The sequence below is a fragment of the Staurois parvus genome, unplaced genomic scaffold (assembly GCF_062004578.1).
Source record: "Staurois parvus isolate SC_StPar_1 unplaced genomic scaffold, SC_StPar_1.0 ptg000102l, whole genome shotgun sequence".
Taxonomy (NCBI): Eukaryota; Metazoa; Chordata; class Amphibia; order Anura; family Ranidae; genus Staurois; species Staurois parvus.
In genome coordinates this window covers 1,550,274-1,574,713 of record NW_028317898.1, presented here as the reverse complement: position 1 = coordinate 1,574,713, position 24,440 = coordinate 1,550,274, and the positions used below count along the sequence as shown (strand labels likewise).

The following is a 24,440-nucleotide window of genomic DNA, read 5'->3' as shown; positions in this document are numbered from 1 at the left end:
CAGTTAGTCAGTTAGTCTGTTGTTTTTCAACAGAACAAGCTTTCCTGCAGATGTAGCAGTTAGAGGATTAAGACAAAACATTTACCAGTGATAGAGGTTCCTACAATTGTTCAAAAGATTCCTAACAGCTTTTATTCATTTATATAAAACCTTTATCCAAAAAGGAACAAAACTGTTTCTGTAACTGCTTATAAAATGTTTGCTAGAGTGTGGCTTTGATATGTAAGTGTATCTAAATCTGCGAGTACATCTAATACTCCCTTCCCTTCAGACTAATAATGCTGATGCCTAAAGTTATCTCTGTTGCATGGTCTAATACAGGAGGTGTGTTACTGACCAAAGTTTTCTCTCAGTAGTGGCATGCTAAGGTAAAGAGTATCCACCTGGGAGAATCTGAATTGTTATCAGGAGATTACTATATTTAGGGTATCCACAATAAAGTCTTCTGTAGATTAACCACTTGTGGCCCGCCAGCAATACATTTACATCCAGCTTCCCTAGGCACCGCAATGTATCCGTATATCCTGGTGCTCGTGCACACTTGCGTAACCCCTGGGGTACGCAGTGGCACAATCCTGTGACCCCTGTGTCTGGTGGACACAGCTAATCACAATGAGCTGTACCCAGCCGCTGTGAGTGGTCGAGGGATCATGTGAACACTATGAGCAATCATAGTTATCACATGCTAACATGTATTGTCATATATTACGGGGATGAGGAGTGATATTTATAATCATTGTTGATGAGGCAAGCGTTCACTAGCCGATATGGAATGCAAAACTCTTCTGTCCAAGAAATGAATTTTTCCAGCAGCAACTTGGTTTTCCAGAGAGGCTTCCATTTACTGGGTCTCAGCACAGAACACAGTCCACAGAGTATTTGGAAATCATACAATGATCAGAAACCTTCAACGTACCCAATCCTGCTTTGATGGTTCAGCCAAAATGTCCTATCCTAATATACACCTTTTCCCCATTGAGCAATGTGATTGATTGGTTTTATGAGCATCTTTGTTCTTATGTGTTACAAACTAAGCGTCTTGACCTAAAACAGCTACATGCATAGATTTTAATTAAAAAGTTAAATAGATACACCTTGTCTTATTTATGGCAAAACTGCAATCTTTAACATCCGTGTACAAAGGTGGACACAATTCCCACTTTAAAACTCTCTTCACCATAAACAAGTACACTATGGATATTTAAGACCCCTTAAATCTATTACCATATGCTTCTCGTATTGTTTAAGGGACTATTGCATTTTTACCTTTCTTTCATAGGTATGACTCCACCTCTTTAAAAAGGCTATTTCTCATAAACAAGGCCCCATGAATATTTAAAATCCTTTCAAATCTAATCAGACTTGAATTTTACAATGCTGGTAGATTTACAAATAACCTGCTCTGAAACTCCCCTCTGACTCTCCACATATTTATCCAAAAACAGGTTAGCCCAACATAACAAAGATAAGGCATTTGCCTCTTGCATAACTTAACATAGTAAGAAATTGAATTTTTCATATCAAAAGGATAAAATAACAGTTTGTCTTGACAGCTATGTGTGCCAACTTCACATATATGAATGTATATACAGTACATTAGATACAATTTACATTGTATAGTTTTATCTATGATACACACATTTTATATGTCTATAACATGTAAGCACAACTGTCATGAATGGCATTCATTCATGACAGCTTGCTTAATATTGTGATGCTGTGATTGGCCAACAGCTATCCCATGGTACCTGGGCCAATCACAACACCCTGTACCATGTGATAACTGTGGGCCAATCACGGCATCACAAGAGTAAACAATGAGTCATGAATGAAAGCCATTCATGACAGGTCAAACAATTGCTGCTACAGTGATCCTCACTGTAACAAGCAATTACAGTGTAAAAAAAAAATAATTCATGATCACCGCCCCAGAGTAGTACAGTATCACTATGGCGATACTGAACTACTCTAATAACAGATTGTAAATTGTAAAAAAAAAAGAAAAGAAATTGTAACAAAACAGAACAAAAAATTATTAAAAATTGAATAAAAAATAATGTATTTATTTTTTAATATACTGTCAGCAGTCAGTATCCCTGATCACCACAACACCAGTCATATGATGACGCTGTACTGCACTGGCGACAATAAGTTAAAAAGAAAAAATGTAAAAAAAATTATTTTTTTAAATTCTCCTTTTTACAAAAAATTGTAACATAAAATTACAACTTGAAAAAACTTGCCATGCCTCTTAATAAATATCTTGGATTGTCTAATTTCCAAAAATGGATCATCTGGGGGGTATTTGTACTGTCCTGGCATTTTAGAGCTTCAAGAAATAAGATAGGCCCTTAGTACATCAGACGTGATCAATTTTCAAAAACCTGTACATATACCATAGTTTGTAGACACTATAACTTTCACACAGAGTAAATAATATACACTGATGTGGGTTATTTGTAGCAAAGAAATGTAGCAGACTAAATTTTGGCTTTAATTTATGAAGAAAGATAATTTGTTTGCAAACTTTTATAAAAGAAAATAAAAGATCCTGATCAGGGACAGACTGACAACTCATGGGGCCCCTGTGTCCTTGCCCAAACTCAAAAAAGCCTATGGAAAAGGTACCAGGGGCATCTCATGGGGCCCCCTACTAACCCTGGGCCCTCGGGCAGTGCCTGAGTTTCCAAATGGTCAGTCCGCCCCTGATCCGGAGGGTATCAGCTAGAATGAGATATGTGAGAAGTCCAGGTGCTATCCCTGGCCATGCTACTATTCTATATCTATGGCTTTATGTCCTGCCTTTGGGCTTGTTTGAGTACACACACACAGGACTCAAGAAGTAAAGAAAATGGAGAGGTCTGATCATTAAAAGTAGTAGTAAACTAGCTTTTCCAACACAACTTTCAAGATCTGTAGTCTTTTCTGTGACTTGTTACACATTATCTTGTCTCAGGTCAGACTGCAACTCTGGGACACCGCTGGTCAAGAGAGGTTCCGTAGCCTCATCCCAAGCTACATCCGAGACTCTACTGTGGCTGTGGTAGTTTATGACATCACAAGTAAGTACGTTTTCTCTCCTTCAAGTCTCAATAGATGTAGAAAACTAAAAAAATACTCATAAACTGAACTATGTAAAATCTGTATTATATGACCTACATTATGTAGTGTTACTACTGTAGGAGGTGCAAGAATACTGTCCTGGTCTTCCCCAAATGCTTTGCCCCATACCCTGGCACATAGGCTGATTCACACATTTCTCCAATAACCAATCTAGGGGTGAAGTTTTTTTGTTGTTTTTATTTTTGGAGAACTTGGATAGGGATGGGGAATTAGGTGGGATACTCCAGAAATAAGAACTATGTATAGTTGAGGACTTTAAGTAGTTTCTTTGATAAGCTATGATGAAGTCTGTGCTTGAAGCAAACAGTAGACCAGGTTTAAGGCAGCAGTAGTAAAATTAATAGCAAGCTTGAGCAGAGTCCCTTGTAGTAAGAGGTTAAATGGACAAAGCTCTTCGAAACACCAGCCACTTTCCCCTTTAGTCCAGACCCACAGCTGACTCCCTAGCACCAGAGGAGGTTAAGAAGTACACACTCTCTAAGATGCTTTAGGGGTGTCTGTACTCACAAGGCCCAAGAACAGATTGAATCCTTCCTCTGTGATACCAGACCAAATCTTCAGTAGATGGCCCCTCAGTCAGCTTCAGTAGAACCTGGGTCTCAGCTTTCAGACCCTCATGCTTCCTCCCAAGCTGGAACAATCCTACACAGGAAAGACCTAGAACTAGAGTGTGCTCACTGAGTATATAGTTACCCAGAATGCCATCAGAGCCTCTCTCTCTGGAATAGGCCGGGGCTGTATCAATATTCATGCTGCCATCTGCATAGCCCCACACCTATCATTCAGAAACTTCTCAAGTTTTATGGACACAGAGAAAGCTATCAGACTGGCCGCAGCTAAGCAAACTGAGCAGATCTAACTAGCATAACACAGCAACACAGTGTGCAAGGTATGCTTTTACCTAGCAACAATTACATCCACACTGTCTACAGTGGGACAACTAAATTTACCTATCAAAATACTAACTAAATCTATCTATCTAAACTTAGCACCCATCTAGGAGGGTGCTACAAGTATATTGGAGAGAGTGGTTGAAAAGAACGTTAGCAGTTTAGTGGCAAACTGGTGGAGCTAGATGAGTGTACTCAGGGAATGAATTCAGCAGACCATGTTTCTTTTTTCATATATGTCCAGCCTATAAAACATCTGCATGTAAAAACAAGATAATACTCTACAGTACAGCAACCAGCATGTTTCGTACTGCCCACGCTGCTTCAGTTATTGCTAGTCTGTGGGTTCTTGATTCTGTATGGCATTACTCATTGCAGCAGTCTCATACTTCCAATTAGTGTGAGCCTTGATACTGTTAGCAAACTGAGCTACATTAGAGATTTATTTATTTATTAGTGGTCACCTCAGCCTTCTTTGCTACATGATGGGATTTCCTTTCTTAAAGTAAGCTTTTAAAGTGGTAGTACACTTATTTTTTTAACTTTTTACCTACAGGTAAGCTAATAATAAAGCTTACCTGTAGGCAAAATGAATATTTCCTAAACGTACACAGTTAGGAGATATTCTCTCTTTCTTAGAGCCAGCACATGCGCACTGAAGGAACGGCATACCCATGCCGTTCCTTCAGAGTACTCTGCCATGGCCTGGGACTCCCACGTCATTGCAGCTCAGCCTGTCAGGTGGAGAGAGCTTGCGAACCCAGAAGAAAGACCGGGTGAAGAAGGAAGCCTCCGTTGCCATGACAATGTGCCGCTGGAGGGCTTTGTTTTAAGGTATGTTTTACATAATGTGCTGGTATGCAATGACATTACCTTGCTGTCACCACTGGCTGGGACCCTAACACAATTCTTGCAGCTGCCTGAGTGAATCCTTAAATGGATCCCATTCAGAGATCTCCAGCGAGCTGCAGTCAATCTGTAGAGGGCATCTATAAGGCAGTGGTTCTCAACCACAAGGCAATGGTTACTACCAGGCTGCAGCCACTCTTCTACTGGGCCTTCAGCCAACAGCAGATCTCTTAACCTCCCAAAGTGCTTGCCAATCTCCCATAGTGGCCCACAGTGTGCCCAGGCCCCCATAGTAATATCCAGCCTGCTGCAGAGCCTCCAGCCCACCATAGTGCCTCTACCCTCCAACAATGTCCCACAGTGCCTCCCCTCCTTCCACCCCAGCTTCCTCCAGAAACCTCATCCCCTTCAGGGTCACGAAGTATGCTGCTGAGTCTTCTAATCCACCTCACAACCTCCATTAGTTCCCTCCCCTCACAGGGATGCCCAGATCCATGCAGAGCTTTGCAGTATTTCAGTACAAGTTTTATATTCCTGTACTTTTATTGAGTGATTATAAACTTTATTTTTTACTGGCCCATGAAAGGTTTTAGAAGAATATACCAGACCATGATCTCAAAGAGCTTGACAACCACTGCTCTACAGTGCAGGATGTTTCCAAGGGCTAGGCTATGCGTTTTAAGGTTATTACCTATTTGCTCAGTCTTCTGAATAATACTAGATTCCTGAATGTCTTGCCGATTCAATAACATCAGTATGTTTAGTCACTGATTGTCTATTCTCACTTCACTCTGACTGTTCAGATTTGCATGCTGGTTCCATGTCTGTGATTTATTAAGTACTGAATCCAGGCAGCCAGGCAACGTGCACTTTCAGAGAATGATCAGCCCTTTAAATTTCTATCCATACTGGTTTTCTTTAAATGTACAGTAGTTGGCTAGGCTGGCTCCCTTGTCTTGCACCATGGTGCACGCTGCTAATTATAAACATATTTCCAAAGTGTGAAAAAAAAGAAAGTAGAATTTTGTACACGGTGTACTTTAAATAAAGCGGAGGGACATAAATTAATTTAGTGTGACAATCAGCTTTTAGCCTGTGACTAGAATAAGTCTGAATGGAAATTCAGAGCAGGCAGCTGAGGCTTTTATACTGGTTATAATTAGGGAAGAATCCATTGTAATCTGCTGTCAGCACACAATGAATGTGGGGCCACCTACTGGAGCTCAAAGATACTGCAGTGTGCATTACTATGGGCAGGAGACCCCCTGCAGGGCAAACTCATTTTGCTAATCAGTAAAAACACTATTAGCCCATTACATAATTAACAGTAGCAATTAACAGGTCTTTAACATCTTGTTAGCAAGATGTGTGTTCCTTATCACATTGCTAAGAGTTGTATTCACAGATCTGAGAATGTGTGAATGGGAGAAAACATAGTATACACTGTGTATAGAGGGTTCAATTTCAGATTCATCCTACTTTTACTATGCATTTGCTGACACATCTGCTTATTTATCTAGACTTTTATACAGAATTCTCTGCAGTATTTGAATGCCATTTCAATAATTTAAATACATCCAGCAAATATCGGTCAATTTGCCCTCCCTTTCACTGATTTCATGGCATTCACCACTCTTCCCATGTCATTCACTGATATCATGACATTCATTATTGTTCCCATGTCTTTCACTGATATCATGACATTCAATACTGTTACCATGTCTTTCACTGATATGGCATTCGTTACTGTTCCCATGTCTTTCACTGATATCATGGCATTCATTACTGTTCCCATGTCTTTCACTGATATCATGGCATTCATTACTGTTCCCATGTCTTTCACTGATATCATGGAATTCATTACTGTTCCCATGTCTTTCACTGATATCATGGTATTCATTACTGTTCCCATGTCTTTCACTGATATCATGGTATTCATTACTGTTCCCATGTCTTTCACTGATATCATGGCATTCATTACTGTTCCCATGTCTTTCACTGATATCATGGTATTCATTACTGTTCCCATGTCTTTCACTGATATCATGGCATTCATTACTGTTCCCATGTCTTTCACTGATATCATGACATTAATTACTGTTCCCATGTCTTTCACTGATATCATGACATTCATTACTGTTCCCATGTCTTTCACTGATATCATGACATTCATTACTGTTCCCTTGTCTTTCACTGATACCATGGCATTCACCACTGTTTCCATTCTTTTCACTGATTTCATGTAATTCATTACTGTTCCTATTCCTTTTACAGAGTTCATAGCATTCATTGCTGTTCCCATTCTTTTCACTGATTTTAATGGTATTCACCACTCTTCCCATTCCTTTCACTGATTTCTGACATTCATTACTGTTCCCATGTCTTTCAGTGATATCATGGCATTCACTACTGTTTCTATCCTTTTTACTGATGTCATGCAATTCACTACTGTTCCTATTCCTTTTACTGAGTTCATGACATTCACTGATGTTCCCATCCTTTTCACTGATTTCATAACATTCACTGTTCATATCCTTTTCACTTATTTCATGGCAGTAGCTCTGTTCCCATCCCTTTCACTGATTTCATAGCATTCACTGTTCATATCCCTTTCCCTGATTTTATGGCAGTAACCTCTGTTTCCAATCCCTTTCACTGATTTCATGGTGTCAATTAGAAAACATCTGCATGTGGTAACAGAAATTCTGATGTGTGGTGTCTATCCTTAACTCTGTTAAAGCTTAAGTGATTTAGTGATGTGATCATTGGAAGTAAAGCTGATATTTGCTTTCCATTATCTGGACATATCATATGGCAGCTCATAACTTACAAATGGTCGAAAATGTTGTGGACTGCAACTAGGGATGTGCATTAGATCCTTATGTGCAGGGCTTTATTTCTCAGGGAACAGGTTCAGGAACTCCCCCTTCTGAGTCACCCCTTGTCTCCGCCCCCTACTAGAGAATACAGAATCAAATCTAATTTTATGGTGCTAAATAATTTGTATAGAATTTGTTAATGATAACAAGAAAAGCAGTAAAATAGATCCTTTGCAGCCAGAACAATAGACCCCCCTGTCACGATTGCGGCGTCAGACCCCAGACCTTCTCACCAAACTCGTGACCGAAGGACTAGCCGATCTAAAATCGCAATGTCACGTGCGTAACAATGCCACACCCAGCTGCACCCTGCACAACGATTTTCTAGCTGATTGGACCACAATCGATGTACCGGCAGCCTGAGTGATTGTTACTGGGTCAGGTTAATTACGCAATTAACCCTTCACACTGCCACCACCTCCTTTTTGTACAGAGAAAGAGGAAACTCGGCAACATCAGCTAAAACACTATAATGGTTGAGATAATCGTCTGCATAATACGGTCACCGCAGGCCGATTATACAGAGAGTTAAACAAACACAGTAGCATCACTTTAGAGGCAGGAATTCGTAAATTGCAATAAAGCGCTATAGAAACAGTTCAACACTCTTAGAAGGAAAGATTTATTACTAAAAGGTCAAACGGGTGCAACAAAAATATTTACAGAAAAGATGTAACTAAGATATATATATATATATATATATATATATATATATATATATACATACATACAGAAACCAACAGCACAGCAAAGAGATATCAGAGAGAGGTGAAAGGGTTAAGGTACTTGCCAAAGTCCTGGGTTAGCAGATCCAAGTTTCAGAGCAAAAGGGCATGGGTCTCCCCAAGTGGTATTGATGTTAAAATGGGAGACGTCTTCAACTTAGACTCTTAGGCCTGACAGCCTATTTTGTAGTCCCCAGCAGGGGGTGTCTCTGAAGTCAAGGACCAATACCCCGCTTAGGGCGTGGAGGTTTGGGGTGGATACCTCAACTAGAGCCAAAATCTCCCGTAACTCATATTTTGGCCCATAACTTTCCAGCTGCACAAGTGACATTCCACCCACGGGTAGATTATTATGCAGACACGTCTGAGGATTGATTAGATATGAATTATGAAATTATACACTGTACGGTTCACAAGATCTACTTTTCTGTTTTCCTATGTATCCGAGACAATGCAAGCGACCTATCAAACTGTTCGCCTTCTCGTGGCCAATCAGATGATAGGTCCGCTTTTTATGTAAGTCTCTCATATTCCAAGATATGAGACATAGGGGAGCAATGGATTTTAACAAAGGTGATCTGAATCTGTCACCTACGCTGAGTTAGGTTTATTAGGTGGGAATCTCTTTCAACTCCTGGGAAAGCTTGCCTTATCTCTTCCGAGGTGTTACAATATGCAGGTTGTTTGGACAGGGAGGCCCCAGATCCCTTGGGGGGCTTTATAGCTCCTATGACCCTCCTGTCACATTCCCAACTCACACACATACTGGCCAAATGTCGCTGGGCCTCTCTAAGGAGGGAGGGGGGAAGAATGAGAGAGAAATATATTTGTCAGGATGGTTAATCCCTTTGCCAAGATGGAGGTTGAAGCCAAAATGGTTGAACCGCGTCCATCTCTGGGTATACGCTGTTACACCCCCCAGCATCAATAGATGTATACCAGTAACAATAGACCCTTGGCAGCATCAACAGATCTCCCAGCAGCCAACATGAATAGACCCTCCAGCAGCGAGCAATAACAGACCCCCTCCCCCAACAGTAGATGCCTCCCAGCAAAAAATGATTCACCAGAAACATAAGACCCCCTAGCAACAATAGGGATCTAGCAGCCAGCATCAATAGACTCTCCAGCACCCCTTGCCATTACATACATTCAGTGCTGGAGGTGCCAGAACTGTGTTCCCCCACATTCCTGCTGCAAAAAAGCCCTGTTTATGGGTAATGTCTTGCATGGTAGCACATGGTCTTCTTCACTGACCCACTAACAGGAATTGTACATCATAGGATAAAATATATACATTTCTGTTTCTTCTCTAAAAGACATCTACTATCCATCCATATATATTTAAACTAGACTATATGTGCAAATTTATGTAGCACTGATACACTACACAGCACAGACCCATTCCTATTAGTTCATTTTCCAAGAAGGAACTCAAAGATTACTGTCCCTGCCACACTCAAAGCAGTTAGGAAAGATGTCAGCTAACTTACTATATTTTCTTGGAACATTGAAGGACATGAGAACAACCAGATACCCACAAAATCCTAAATTGTATACTCTTAGAAACCATACATGAGTGCTAGTTTTTGACACCATGATAATGACTTATAGGTTACCTCTTGCTTTCCCCATACCTGAACCTTAAAACTTAACCTAATCTTTAAAGTACACATTTTAATAAAAAGTTGCCTTGCCCTCAACCCTATCCCCCTCAATGTATCTGGGTCCCACCTCTAGTAGGTGCCTACTTCCTCCCGCAGCTGCAATCTCAAGCAATGTCTGCAGCCTGGCTAGTAAACATCTAGTGTGGTGGTGCCTGCCTGGGCACTAATGTCCCATAGGGACATACCCATATTGAGGGGAAGCATCCCATTTAAGTCTGTGCAAACTTAGTGCGCAGGCACAGGCAGCCCTGCAACTGGCTGGACTACTAACCTCTCACATTAAAGAAGAATGTAAGTGTGCACTTGTTTGAGGGGTGACCCAGATCTATGTATTGAGGGGCAATGCAGGGGGAATGTTCAATATTTCATGTAAATGTGGACATGTACTTTAGATTAAAAATTAACTCTTAACCGTCCCCTAACACCTACCTCTTAGTCCTAACATTTGACCTAATATAGACTCAAAGACTTGAATGGAATGCCTCTCCTCAATACATATACTGTATATTCCCTTCAACACTTTCACTTTAACCTTATTCTCTAACATAACCGTTAAAATGAACCTTTAACATTTTATTTAGCCCTAATCTGAAAAATAATATTTAACAACCTTAATCTCGATCTTAAAGATGACTTCCAGTCAAAACTTTTTTTTCTAGTTTTGGATAGAGCAGGAAAGAGAACAGGTTTTTTTTCTGTCTGTGTTCCCAACATATGTCACAGTGAATAGCCCTACCCAACGCGTTTCATTCACTAGATCATCTCAGGGTGATGTGATGTTTTCAGGAGGCTCCAACTATGATCTGCCTGCACTGCATAGAAAAGCACAAAGATTCAGTGATGATGTCACTAGGTCGAAAATAAGGTATGTAATGAAAAACGGAAAGATTGAGGTAATGATTTCATTTTGATGAGGGAGGAAAGGAGGAACCTGGGAAGGCAAAATATAAGCAGATCAAACTTCAGCTTTAATCATTTCATTTTACAGATCTGAACTCCTTCCATCAAACATCCAAATGGATTGACGATGTGAGAACAGAAAGAGGAAGTGATGTCATAATAATGCTTGTTGGAAATAAAACAGATCTGGCAGATAAACGGTAAGTACAAATTGCTTGTTTACTATTTTCTCTTATATATCTTTTTATATTATCAAAGGATTATGGGCAGAAGTAGCAGTAATTTCACCATGTAGTCTCCACTCATTGATGGAATTTCCACCGTTACTTTAGATATTTATTTTTCCAAAGGAAATCTATAACCCTTAATCAATGTTCTCTTATAGTCAAGAGGGGTTTAGTACACTCCAGTCAAAACTGAAAGCTAACAAAAAGAAACAATCTGCCCTTCAGTTTTCAGTTATATTCCTTTCAAGGTCTCTTTTGTTATGCTGTCTTCTTTAGCCAAACATCCCTGTGACTTCCCAATTCAATATGCAGTATATCATTTCCTATTTTTCCTTCAGTAAGAAACGCACTAGGACATAAGGTAATTTTCAACCTATAGATGTTGTCACCCTGGGAACCTGGCCTCCATAAATTCAAAGCTTTTGCGGTTTTGCGACCTCATCACTTCTCCATATCCTTTCATTGTATCTGAAAACTGCTGTCTAGGGCCAGAATAATGACAGCTTTGTCTATTGACCCAACACAACAAACATTAGAATATCTCATGGGTTCAGAAATCAAATGTAATAAATCAATAGATATTGATATTTGATGTCTCTACTATGAAAGACTAATGCTGGCTTCTCTGAAGGTGCTGATGGGAAGGTTTTATTTTCCTGGAAAGTATGCAAGCCAAAGGATGCATCTGCTGTGTCTCTACTGCAGAGTGTCATCTGCATGCCCCCTACACAATCTTTATAACTGGCTTGTAGATCAAGGGAATTATCTATATAGCTGTTTGTTCAGGACTGACTATTAAACTACTATCTTAATAAGTCGCATTATGTATGTATTATGGTCAATTTAGGGGAGTCATAGGCAATCTTAAGCCAGCCATAAACAGATTGAAATTCAGCTAGTTCAGCAGGATCTGGCTGGATTTTGATTCATTTATGGGAAGGCTGGTTGTAGTGAAGTCGACAGCCAGCAGTGATCATTGTAATCTGCCAGTGGGGAAGGCTCCCCGCGCTCCCCTCATCCAAAACACAATGGCGCTGCAGTAGGGATTCAGTCAGTGTTGATGGGGGGAAACAAGCAATTTTCCTACCTTCGGCCCTTGGTTGAATATATATACACAGTTAGTGTTGATGGGGAAATCGAGCAATTTTCTTTCCTTCGACCCATAATTTGAGGAAATAAATTGCATAATGTATGACCTGCCTTTGACTTAGTGTTTGTCTTATTTTATGCTAATGCATAGCTTAATTAAACTAAAGCCGGCCATAGACAGAGCGATTTTCTTTCCTGTAACCACAGGTTGCAGGAAAGAAAATCGCTCAGTTATCCCTAGCGGAGCCATTGTATTCTCCTGGTGGGAGGGGGGTGGAGGGAGCCATCCCCACTGGAAGAACACAATGAATTTTGCTAGTGGCTATAAAAGCTTGAATACAATCAGCCTGCCCATACATGGTTTGAATCTCAGCCGGTCCCTGCTGAACCGACTGAGATTTGAACCATCTATGACCGACTTTAAGAAAACCAAATAGACAAGTTAGTAAGTTCAATAAAGACTTCTGAAAAAATATAATATAACACCTAAAAAAGGATCTGAATCCTGTAAACTGTGCTTGGAAAAGAGAAGTTAAAGGACAAGGCAGTAGTATTGCAGCTAATCTCTTCATCACCATCACTGAATTTAGCATGTCTTGTTGCTGAGACACAATATCTCTAGATATTCCTCATTAGATATCAAATTTTCACTTTTTTGGGTTCAGTTACACTTTAAAGGTTTTTTCCTTTTTAAGAACAGTACACAGTACCTATATCAATAGAAGTCATAGACAGTGAAGGTGTTTGATGGCACAAGGAAATAACTTTTCTCTGTGCTTGCTGTCAGACAAATAGGGGAGAAAACTACCCTAAATGATATATAAAGAGACATATATGTGCGATATCACAGCCCTTGAGACATACAATGGATACAATTAGAATGGGATTTTTATCATGCCAACTAAAATACACCATATTCGTTAAAAACCATGTTAGTTTTGTTGTTCACATTAAAACATTTCTGCTACATTATTGGTTGAACTGTCTTTGGTCATATGAACTGTTAGTAGTTTCCTTACATTCTTCCATGAGACAAGCTGTGACACCTTTACATGCACAGTGATCCATCCACTACCTGCTCATCTGGGGCTCCCGTGGGGAGTCTGGCTTTCGCCTGATTGTTGTGGTGGAGGTAATGGCTGCACCACTGGGAATGTGTTTTTAACTACCTTTTTGGCTGATAGGTACTAGATGACTTACACTTTAACTCACCTCTAGCCCTTGGGGAAGAATATATTTTGAAACACATTGGACCATTTCCATGCAAGATTGCAGAAAGTTTTTTGTGATCATACTTCATGTTAAAGGAATTTAAAGTTATAGTTGAAAATATGGGAGCACCCTGTAGTTTAAACAGGGAGAGATCACATAGTGGCACACAGAAGGTGCGACATTTTATTTTCTGACCCAGAATCCAAAAATATGTATGCAGATCAAATGTTTTGATTACACTCTGGCTTCTTCATGCTTGCTGCAGGTCAATGATTTAAAAAATATGAAGTCACTAAGAAACTGGCATTTTTAAAGAAGATACGCATTGACAGCTTATATATATTATTTATATATATATATATATATTTTTTTTTTTTTTTTAAGACAGGGTTCCTTCAAAGGGAAACACCAATAGGTGTGTATAATATATTCCCTTTATACAATAACAGTACAAAAAGACAACCCTTCCTGTGAAGGACCCCCTTCTATGGTAACACCATGATGTGGGATCCATGTGTTGAAGTGAAATATTTGAGTGAAAGCCCAGTCACACTGAATGCAACTTTGAAATCGTGCTACTTCACTTGAAGTAGTGAGATTTCAAAGCTGCAGATCGGTGCAATTTGTATCTCCTATTTCACTGTGGCTTGCAACTTCATTTAACAGAAGTCAATGTAAGTTGCAATGAAATCGTAAAAAAGTAATGCAGGAACTATTTTTGAAATCGCATTACTTCAAATCACACTGATTAGGACAGTGCCATAGAAATACATTAGATACGCCTTCAGGTGCCATTTGCAAATTCCATGTCGCGCCTGAAGTCGCACCGGGGTGTGAACCAGGGCTAAGCCCCCAGTCACATCAAAGCCGGTTTTGAAATCATGTGACTTACAGTGAAGTCCTACAATTTCAAAATCGGGGGACATGCCGATTTCATTTGCGATTTTCAAGACATCTGACACAGATGTCTAAACAAATCGCAACAAAAGTAGTGCATGCACTACTTTAGAAATTGATGCGGCTTTGACGTCGGAACCGCACCGATATGACCGCTCTAATACCAGACAATAGGGTGCAACTTGGCATATGATTTGCAAGTCGCATGGCATGCAAATCGCTTGCCAAGTCGCACCCAATGTGACCAGGGGGTAAATCAGAGAAAAAGAGCTCCTATAATGCAATGCAAGTTTTGTAAATCTTGCTGTTAGCACACTGAGTAGATGGATTCTGGATGACATATTATCTTGTCTTCTAATGGTAGGTATAAAGGCAAAAGTGTTCATTTGTTGTATTTATGGATTTAACAGTACCCATTAATTCAGGTAACATAATTATGGCAAAGAGAGAAGCCATGGATTATTTCCTTTAGATTGCGGTTGTTAAACATTTGTAACTGAAATGATTTTTGCCTTATAGGCAGATCACCATAGAAGAAGGGGAGCAACGGGCAAAGGAGCTCAATGTCATGTTTATTGAAACTAGTGCCAAAACAGGATACAATGTTAAACAGGTAAGAAGATGTGTTTGTCAAAACCTTCACCTAACCTTCAGAACTTACAATCTTATTTAGTAAATCAATGTAGCATGAATGCCTATGTAAGAAGTGTAGCAACCAGTTGTAACGCTTAACTGAGCTCATTTCAGCAGTCTGAAGTCTGGTTGGTTGCTATAGACTATTGCACATCTTCACCAAATTTTAAAAAAGGTCAATTTTTCTTGATCGTGTCATCAGGTTCCATCAACAGTGCATTTTTTGCATGTAACCTCCCATATGCACAACGAGTAATTACTGTTTCAGGAAAGCTGTGAAGCTACCCATGTAGATAGTTACAAAGCATGAACTGCTGGTGGGACTGGGTAACAGGTTTGGGGAACACCGCAAGTAATGTCGCTTGTCAGTGTTGGTGAGATAAAACAATTTAAAACTCTAAATATTATTGCAAAAATAGTAACAAGTTTAGATTTTTTGGTTCAATAGGGTTGAAGCTGAACTCCAGGAATTCAGACATTTTGTAAAATGTGCTGGCATACAATGAGTTAAGTCCAGTGAGGCGCATGTCACCTCTTTCATTTACATCTGACATATTTATGGAGCTCCAGGAGTGCAGCTATCAAAAAACTCCCAGGGCTCTGACAAGAGAGGAGCTCTTCTTACACACAGCTTCTATGCCCAGCCCCTCCCCTCCGACATTCATTCATAGAAGCTTTTGTATGAGTTCACTAAGGGCTCATGTACACTGCAGCTCCTAAACTGACGTTCAGGAGCTGTTCAGCGTTTTTTTCAGCAGCCCCTGAACTCTCCCCAATGTTCTCCTATGTATTTATGTACACTATGTCGTTTACAGGCAGTTGAGTTTACAGTCATTTTTTTGAACGCACAAAACTTGCGTTTAGGAGTAGATTTTACCGGCATTTCAAATGCCAAACGCGTGTAAATGCTTGTAAATGCAGTTAACCGCATTTATAAGCGTTTGCGTTTAGAAGCGTTTTTTAACTGTTCCATGTCCAGATGCTGTCCAGAGCCTTTTTTCATCATCAGAAATGCATGCAAAGCGTTTTCCATGTATTCAAATGGACCCGGTACACCAGCGCACTCAGTTCCAGGTTTTGCGTGAAGTAAAAAATGGTAGAACGTGCCGCACTATGCTCAAGATGGGATCCATAGTGAATACAACCAGAAAAGACAGGTAATCTCAACACATACTGCTCTCTCTGCTTCTGCTCTATTTCTCTCAAAATTTCTGAAATAGTTAATTATTTACTCGTTTTCAGTGCATTCTGAGCATTTGGGAAGGTCTCCTGAGGTTATATTTTAAAAACACTTCTAAGCGCACATAAACGCACATAAACACGGTGTGCAAATGTGGCTAAACAGACTTTTTTTAACCTATGTTTTTCAGCAGTTTCCATTGTTCAGAAGAGTTTTCCAAATCTCCATGTACATGGAGACCTTAATACAAAGCACTCTGTGATTGAGCAGGAAGATGAGAGGTCAGGCATAGAAGCTGCATGCGACTCTGCAGCTGACGGAGCTGAGACCAGAAGGTCCAGCATCAGAACATTACAATAGCTACCAGAACTCAGGAAAAGATGTAAACTGTAAATTAAAGAGCGAGTTCCAGAAGGTGGCATGCAGCCCACTGAACGCACCCCTACTAATCCACCACATTTTACAAAGAAGCTGAATTCCTGGAGTTCAGCTTTAAATTCACTTTAAACCTGAACTCCAGGCCGATATAAAAGACACAAATGTAGCTCTGTATAGCTCTTTATATACTGTAGCTTTACATGGCTTTTTAAAATGCGAGCAGTACTTTAATATGCCCTGGCCCTGATATCAGTTTCTTGAAGTCCCTGTAAAAGGAAGCTCTGACTCAGGAAGAAAAAGCAACACAAGGTGCCAATAAGTTGTGATGCAGGGCAAGCAGTATAAGAGAGCAGAGTGACAAGATCATCAGTTCATGCTTCTCCTTTTACTATCTAGACACAGAGTGGGGATGGGGATAGGAGGTACAAGTGTTACTGAACTACAGCAGAGAAAAATCAGGTCCCTTGTCCTACCAAACAGGGCTCTCTTGTATGTCAGAGCTTTGTAAACCCCCAAAATGGACAGGGAGAAATACAAATCCTCTGGCAGGTAAAACAGCTTCCTCACAGGCTGTTCCACATCAGCTCTGCTCTCAGTCTGCTCAGAGCAGACAGCTATGACTGTCAGTCACCTTTTTCTGCTCTGCCTTGCCCCTGGAACGCCAAGCATTACTGATGGCGGGTGCAGCTGGGTTCGACTCTCAGCCTAGAGCTGGATCCAGCTGTCAATCAGGCAGCTGGGTGGATCCTGACAATATAGTCGGGATCCTTTCAGAGACATGAAAAAAGGCTCTGTGACGTCAGCTGATAGCAAGCAATAGCCTGCCATAAGCTGCCTCTGGGTCACAGGGGAGCAAACGTACAAGCACTCCTGTGACTCACAAGAGAAGCATGACCAAAAAAGCTTCAGCCATGCTTATTTTCTAAATATATTTCATCTGTGTATTTAACTGCCTAATCTTTAGCTTAACAGAGTAACTCCACTTTTGTTGAAAAAAAGCAATCACCTCTGGGTGATCTATGTACATTGCAAAGACTTTAACAAACTTTGTTGCAGATTCCTATCTGTTTCTGCTCTTTGTTAGATCTTACTTTGTGCCAGACTGATTCTGAATGGGAGCGATCAGCAGATGCACCTGCAGTGTTCTAATGAGAGTGGCAGGGTCTGTATTTCTTTAGGAGCAATAAACCCTTTGGGAGTACCTCACCCAAACTGACATTTTTGTTGCAAAGGATGCCTAAAATGTGACTTAAAAGGGAAAGGAGAGCACCACCTGAGTGTAGTATAAGCACACACCGTTTAACATATATTTTTCTATTAAACGGTATGTCCTTTTACTACATTCAGATGGTGCTCTCCTTTCCCTTTTATGTTTACCAATCCAGAGCTGGCTTCTAACTCTGGTATTCAGCAGCCAAAAGTGTTTTTGGACTTATAGAGATATATATATATATATATATATATATATATATATATATATATATATATATCTTAATCTTAGGACTCTCAATAGACCCATTGGATTTTACTGGAGCTCTGTCCTCTTCATGTGCCAATTCTACTCTTGTCTAAAATGACTTATCTCATCACACAAGCAGGAAATTCTGTGCACCAACTGTGTAACAGAAGGCCTTCAGGTTGCCATATTACTTTGAATTTTACAGAAAATGACAGAACTGCAGATTGAAAAGGAAAAATAATTTGTAATATCAATAAATTAAACAATAACTTGTGTCATAATTGTAAATGTTATACTATTTTTTTATTTGTGATATTTTTTTCCCTAAGAAAGTGGAAATATGCTTTAAATTTTATGAATATATTTTCTTGAATATCTCTTCTTGCTCTTGCTAAACCCAGTCAACTGAGTCCTTGGCAAGTCTTTCCCTTGTGGTCTTAGTATTGCCTAGCATCAGAGTCATTACCTCATATCCCAATTTTTCCATTTTTTAGTTATGTAATGCCCACTTATAGTTCAACCATTTTGGTTTCCTACATTTGGAAATGCACTGCCAGAGGACTGAGGCAAAATTTCTTAAACTGAGTTAGAACATAGTAGCTTGAATGTGGTTGGTTGCTATTGGAAATACAGACACATTTTATACATCAGGCCCACTAAGAGAAAACAGAAAGAATTTTACGATTTTTATTGGTTGGCATATCATTTGCAGAGCATCTAAAAAGAGGAAACCACAAGGAATAGCAAGACCATGATCCCAACATTGATAGCCATGTTGACTTGCAATTGTTTCCTTTACAGCTATTTCGCCGAGTGGCTTCTGCACTGCCTGGGATGGAGTGTACAGAGGAGAAGAGCAAGGATGGCAGTATCCTTTATCATAGAGGCTTTGTAACCTCAGAACCTGGTGCTTTTTATAACCTCTGTATTGAATTGCTCCTATATTTTTCAGGATATACATAATAATTGCACATTGTTTTGCTTTGGTCACCTCTACAAATAGAGGTACAGCATAGACACAAAAGGAGGGTTTTTACTGAGTAGAGTCCATAAACTTGCCAAAAAAAAATTCATAACATCTGTGTTCTAATAACTTTATGAAGTAGAGCACAGCTGACTGACCTGTGTACTTATATATAGCTAATACTGTATTTATACAATATCAACATGGTATGGGACGTACAGTTAGGTCCATATACAGTATATTTGGACAAAGGCATAATTTTAGATTTTTTCAGGTATTTACCAAAACATATTCAAGCTATAGTTATATAATGGATATGGTCTGAAAGTGCACACTCTCAGGTTTAATTTGAGGGTATGTACATCCAAATTGGAGGAAGGGTTTAGGAATTACAGCTCTTAAGAGTAGCCATCTCCCCTTTTTCAAGGGACCAAAAGTAATTGGACAATTGAATATAATAATAAATGTTCATTTTTAATATTTTGTTGAGAATCCTTTACTGGCAATGACTGCCTGAAATCTGAAACCCATGGACATTACCAAAGACTGGGTTTTCTCCTTTCTGATGCTTTGCCAGGCTCTGTATTCAGTTGTTCATTGTTTGTGGGTCTTTCTGTCTTTAGTTTTACCTTCGGCAAGTGAAATGCATGCTCAGTTGGGTTGAGATCAGGTGATTGACTCGGCCATTCCAGAATATTCCACTTCATTTCCTTCAAAAGCTCCTGGGTTGCTTTTGCAGTGTTTTGGATCATTATCCATCTGTACTGTGAAGTGCCGTCCAATCAACTTTGCTGCATTTGGCTGAATCTGGGCGACAGTATATTTCTAAACACTGCAGAATTCATCCAGCTGCTCCTGTCTTCTATCACATCATATAAACACCAAAGACCCAGTGCCACTGGAAGCCATGCATGCCCATGCCATCACCCTGCCTCCACCATGTTTTACAGTTGACGTTGTGTGCTTTGGATCATGAGCTGTTCCAAGCCTTCTCCACACTTTTTTCTTCCCGTCATTCTGGTACAGATTACTTAGTTTCATCCGTCCAAAAAATGCTTTTCCAGAACTGGTCTGGCTTTTTTAGATGTTGTTTGGCAAAGTCTAATCTGGCTTTTCTATTCTTCAGGCTTATGAATGGTTTGCACCTTGTGGTGAACCCTCTGTATTTACTCTCATGAAGTCTTCTCTTGATTGTAGACTTTGACAATGAACCACCCACCTCCTGGAGAGTGTCTGGATGTTGTGAATGGGTTTTCTTTACCATACAGAGGATCCCGTGATCATCCACCACTGTTGTCTTCCCTGGATGTCCATGCTTCTATATGTTGCTGAGCTCACCAGTGCGTTCTTTCCTCAGAATGTACCAAATTGTTGATTTGGTCACTCCTAATGTTGCTGCTATCTCTCTGATAGCTTTGTTTAGTTTTTGAAGCCTTACAATGGCCTGTTTCACTTGCATGGACAACTCCTCTGAACGCATGCTGTAGGTTTACAGTAATAGATTCCAAATGCAAATACCACACTTAGAATCAACTCCAGACCTTTTACCTGCTTAATTGATGAAGAAATAACGAAGGAGTAGCCCACACCTGGCCATGAAACAGTTTTGATTCAATTGTCCAATTACTTTTGGTCCCTTGAAAAAGGGGGGATGGCTACTCTTAAGAGCTGTAATTCCTAAAACCTTCCTTCAATTTGGATGTACATATATAACTATAGCTTGAATGTGTTTTGGTCCATACCACAAAAAAACTAATATTGTGCCTGTGTCCAAATATATATGGACCTAAAACTGTACATACCCTCAAATTAAACCTGAGAGTGCACTTTCAGCCCATATCCATTATAGAACTATAGCTTGAAAATGTTTTGATAAATACCTGAAAAAATCTAAAATTGTGCCTGTGTCCAAATATATATGGACCTAACTGTATATTGATGTGATTACAGGGGCTTGCAGACCTAATAGAATGTTTGCATTATGTAGATGGTTAGGTCCCTTTCACACAAGGTGGATTCTGCTCATCAGAGTAAAACAGCCGGATGAGCAGTCACGGACACAGCCCGATGTGCCCTACGCATGGTCAGGAATATAGGTACTCTACTGCCTGTTTACATCCAAATATCTACAATCCGCCTAAACTGAAGAGGACAGATCCCCTTACATTTTTTTTTTTTTTAGCAGATTGGATCGGACACAGGAGGTAAGTCCATTTACACCCACCTGTCCATAGGGCTGCATGTAGATTTTGCCTTACGAAACTACAGTTGTGGCCAAAATTATTCAACCCCCACTGAAATTGAGTGTTTTGGCCAGTTTGACATTGCTTTTGATCATTCAGTCATCTTGCTTACATTTACATTAAAGAGGCACTTGTAGGTCAGACAAATATAACATAACAGTTATAATGAAATAACCACAAATGTCTTTTCTGTGCTCACAGCATTATCAGTTTTATTCAACCCCCAAGTGACATTCAATCTTAGTACTTAGTACAGCATCCTTTTACAGTTATAACAGCTTTTAAACGTGAAGCATAGCTTGACACAAGTGTCTTGCAGCGATCTACGGGTATCTTCGCCCATTCTTCATGGGCAAAGGCCTCCAGTTCAGTCACATTCTTAGGCTTGCGCACTGCAACTGCTTTCTTTAAGTCCCACCAGAGGTTCTCAATCGGATTTAAGTCTGGTGACTGCGATGGCCACTCCAAAATGTTCCAGCCTTTCCTCTGCAACCATGCTCTAGTGGACTTGGAGGTATGCTTGGGATCATTGTCCTGTTGAAAGGTCCAACGTCTCCCAAGCCTCAGGTGTGTGACGGACTGCATCACGTTTCCATCCAATATCTCCTGGTACTGAAGAGAATTCATGGTACCTTGCACACGCTGAAGCTTCCCTGTACCTGCAGAAGCAAAACAGCCCCAAAGCATGATTGACCCTCCACCATGCTTCACAGTAGGCAAGGTGTTCTTTTCATCATAGGCCTTGTTCTTCCTCCTCCAAACATAGCGTTGATCCATGGGCCCAAACAGTTCTAATTTTGTTTCATCAGTCCACAGAACACTATCCCACAACTTTTGTGGTTTGTCCACATGGCTTTTGGCATACTGCAGTCGACTCTTCTTATTCTTTGGAGACAGCAAGGGGGTACGCCTGGGAGTTCTGGCACGGAGGCCTTCATTACGCAGTGTGCGTCTTATTGTCTGGGCTGAAACTTCTGTACCCACATCTGACAAATCTTTTCTCAGTTCCTCAGCAGTCACACGGGGACTTCTCTCCACTCTACGCTTCAGGTAGCGCACAGCAGTCGAAGTCAGCATCTTCTTTCTGCCACGACCAGGTAGCGTTTCAACAGTGCCCTTTGCCTTGAATTTGCGAATGATGCTTCCTAAGGTGTCTCTTGGTATGTTTAACATCTTTGCAATCTTCTTATAGCCATTGCCCTTCCTGTGAAGAGAAATCACCTCTTCTCTTGTCTTCCTGGACCATTCTCTTGCCTTCACCATGTTTGTAACCACACCAGTAAATGTCTAGAAGGAGCTGAGTATCACAGTCATTTTAAAGCTGCCTAATTGGTGCTTATTATGCTTGATTGCTGCTCGGTGACATCCACAGGTGTTTTCAATACCTGATGGAAAGCACCTGTATGAACCTCTGTTCTTCAGAGTGGTAGTCTTTAAGGGGTTGAATAATTGTGGCAATGAAGAAACCACATAAGAACCATTTACTACTGTATTACATAAACAATTGATGTCATTTTAGTTGCATTTGGGTAGTTACAACGTCCTTGTAGGATTTGATTCTGAATACAATTCCAAATGTACACTATAGTCCCTAAACCCCTTTACAGCATTGGGGGTTGAATAATTTTGGCCACAACTGTAAATGTGTCCTGTCTTGTATTATAGCAGCCATTACTGATAATACAGTTTTTTCATATCATCAGTTTTATTTTCACTGTAGGGTCTTCTGTAAATATAAGTTCCTTAACTGCTAATCCTCTGCTATAGTGATTGACATTAAACTTGACAAACCTCAAGAACCGCAAGTAACTGATGCTGGGTGCTCCTGCTAATACGCAGCGCATGACAGGTGAGCTGCCAGAGGCCATGTGCTTAGCCCCAAGATGCTTCCTATTGGTTAGCCTGGAAAAACAAACATTTGGAAAATACATCCAGAGAATGTCAAGATCCTCCACTGCTCCTGACTTCTCCCACCTCCCTGGAACCTTGTTTGCTTTTTTGTCTTTTTTTTGCCTTTTGGCTCTTGTGTTGGTCTTGAGTCTTCTACTCTCTCTCTTCTACCAGAGTCCTTCCATAATTGTTACTCATTGCACTTTTATTCCATATTGTCTTCTTTCTGTCCCTCTTGTGCTCACATCCCCAGGTCCTTATATATGCACCTTGTTATAAACAATTAAATGTACAGAATCACTCCCTTACTACCGAGTGTCTAGACGTAGATAGTACCTGTACACCGAGTGATTTAATCTATGCCAACTGGTGAAAGCCAAGAGTACTCCAAATGGATTTGATTTGAATATGCACACGTAAATCCCTTCATCCACCAAGCTTACTCTAACTCTATTTTTACAATTTTAGATGAAATATTCTTTCTCTTCCCTGTGATAACAAATACCTCCCTACACATACAAGCCCCCCAACACACTTCAGAAGAGAAAGGAAATCCTGACTCTAAATGCTGTTATTAACATTTTATTTTTATTTCCAGTTTTTGTTGTAATATATGTATAATTGTACTTTATTAAAATTGCCAAAAACTATGTGACACAAACTTATTGTGTTGTTATTATGTTTAAATGGCAGACATTTGAGATGTGCAGAATAGCTGCTAAATGTGAATCTACATTTGGTCTAGAGTATCTAATTATTAAAAAGGGGAAAAGAACCTTGTTAAACTTCTGATCACTGCTACTAATATCTCCAAGTTAAACACACAGCAGAAGCAGAGTGTTCTGACAGCCAAAGATTACACGGGAACATTGTAATAACATGGAATGTGGAGGGGGTATTATTTATTTGGTTCATTTCCATCACATGATGTTCCACCACTCCTCATGGAGCCTCCACTTAAGGTTACTTTCACACTGATCTGTAGCAAAAATTTTACAATGTTTATAATGCATTTTTCACAGAACTGGTGACTCAAAAATTGCATAAAAAACAATGCAGGTGCATTTTTACTACATTTTCAAAGCAAGCACACCAAAAATGCAGCAAGATTTTACTAAACACAGTGGACCCACAACAGATCAGTGTGAAGAGTTCCATAGGATTAAATGGCCATAAGTTTTTCGGCCACTTTTTTTAAACATAAAAGCAAAAAAAAAAAAAAAATACAGATCAGT

General features: G+C 40.0%; 1 protein-coding gene across 1 annotated transcript in view; it reads left to right on the top strand.

The window, feature by feature from the left end:
- Positions 1–23,866, top strand: part of RAB6B (RAB6B, member RAS oncogene family) — a 68,825-nt gene extending 44,959 nt beyond the window's left edge. The window contains exons 4-8 of the mRNA XM_089671222.1: positions 2,957–3,062; positions 11,122–11,233; positions 14,978–15,071; positions 18,910–18,976; positions 23,083–23,866. Coding sequence (XP_089527348.1) covers positions 2,957–3,062; positions 11,122–11,233; positions 14,978–15,071; positions 18,910–18,976; positions 23,083–23,147 — 444 coding nt within the window. The 3' untranslated portion in view covers positions 23,148–23,866. The remainder of the gene's footprint in view (positions 1–2,956; positions 3,063–11,121; positions 11,234–14,977; positions 15,072–18,909; positions 18,977–23,082) is intronic.
- Positions 23,867–24,440: the final 574 nt, after the last annotated feature.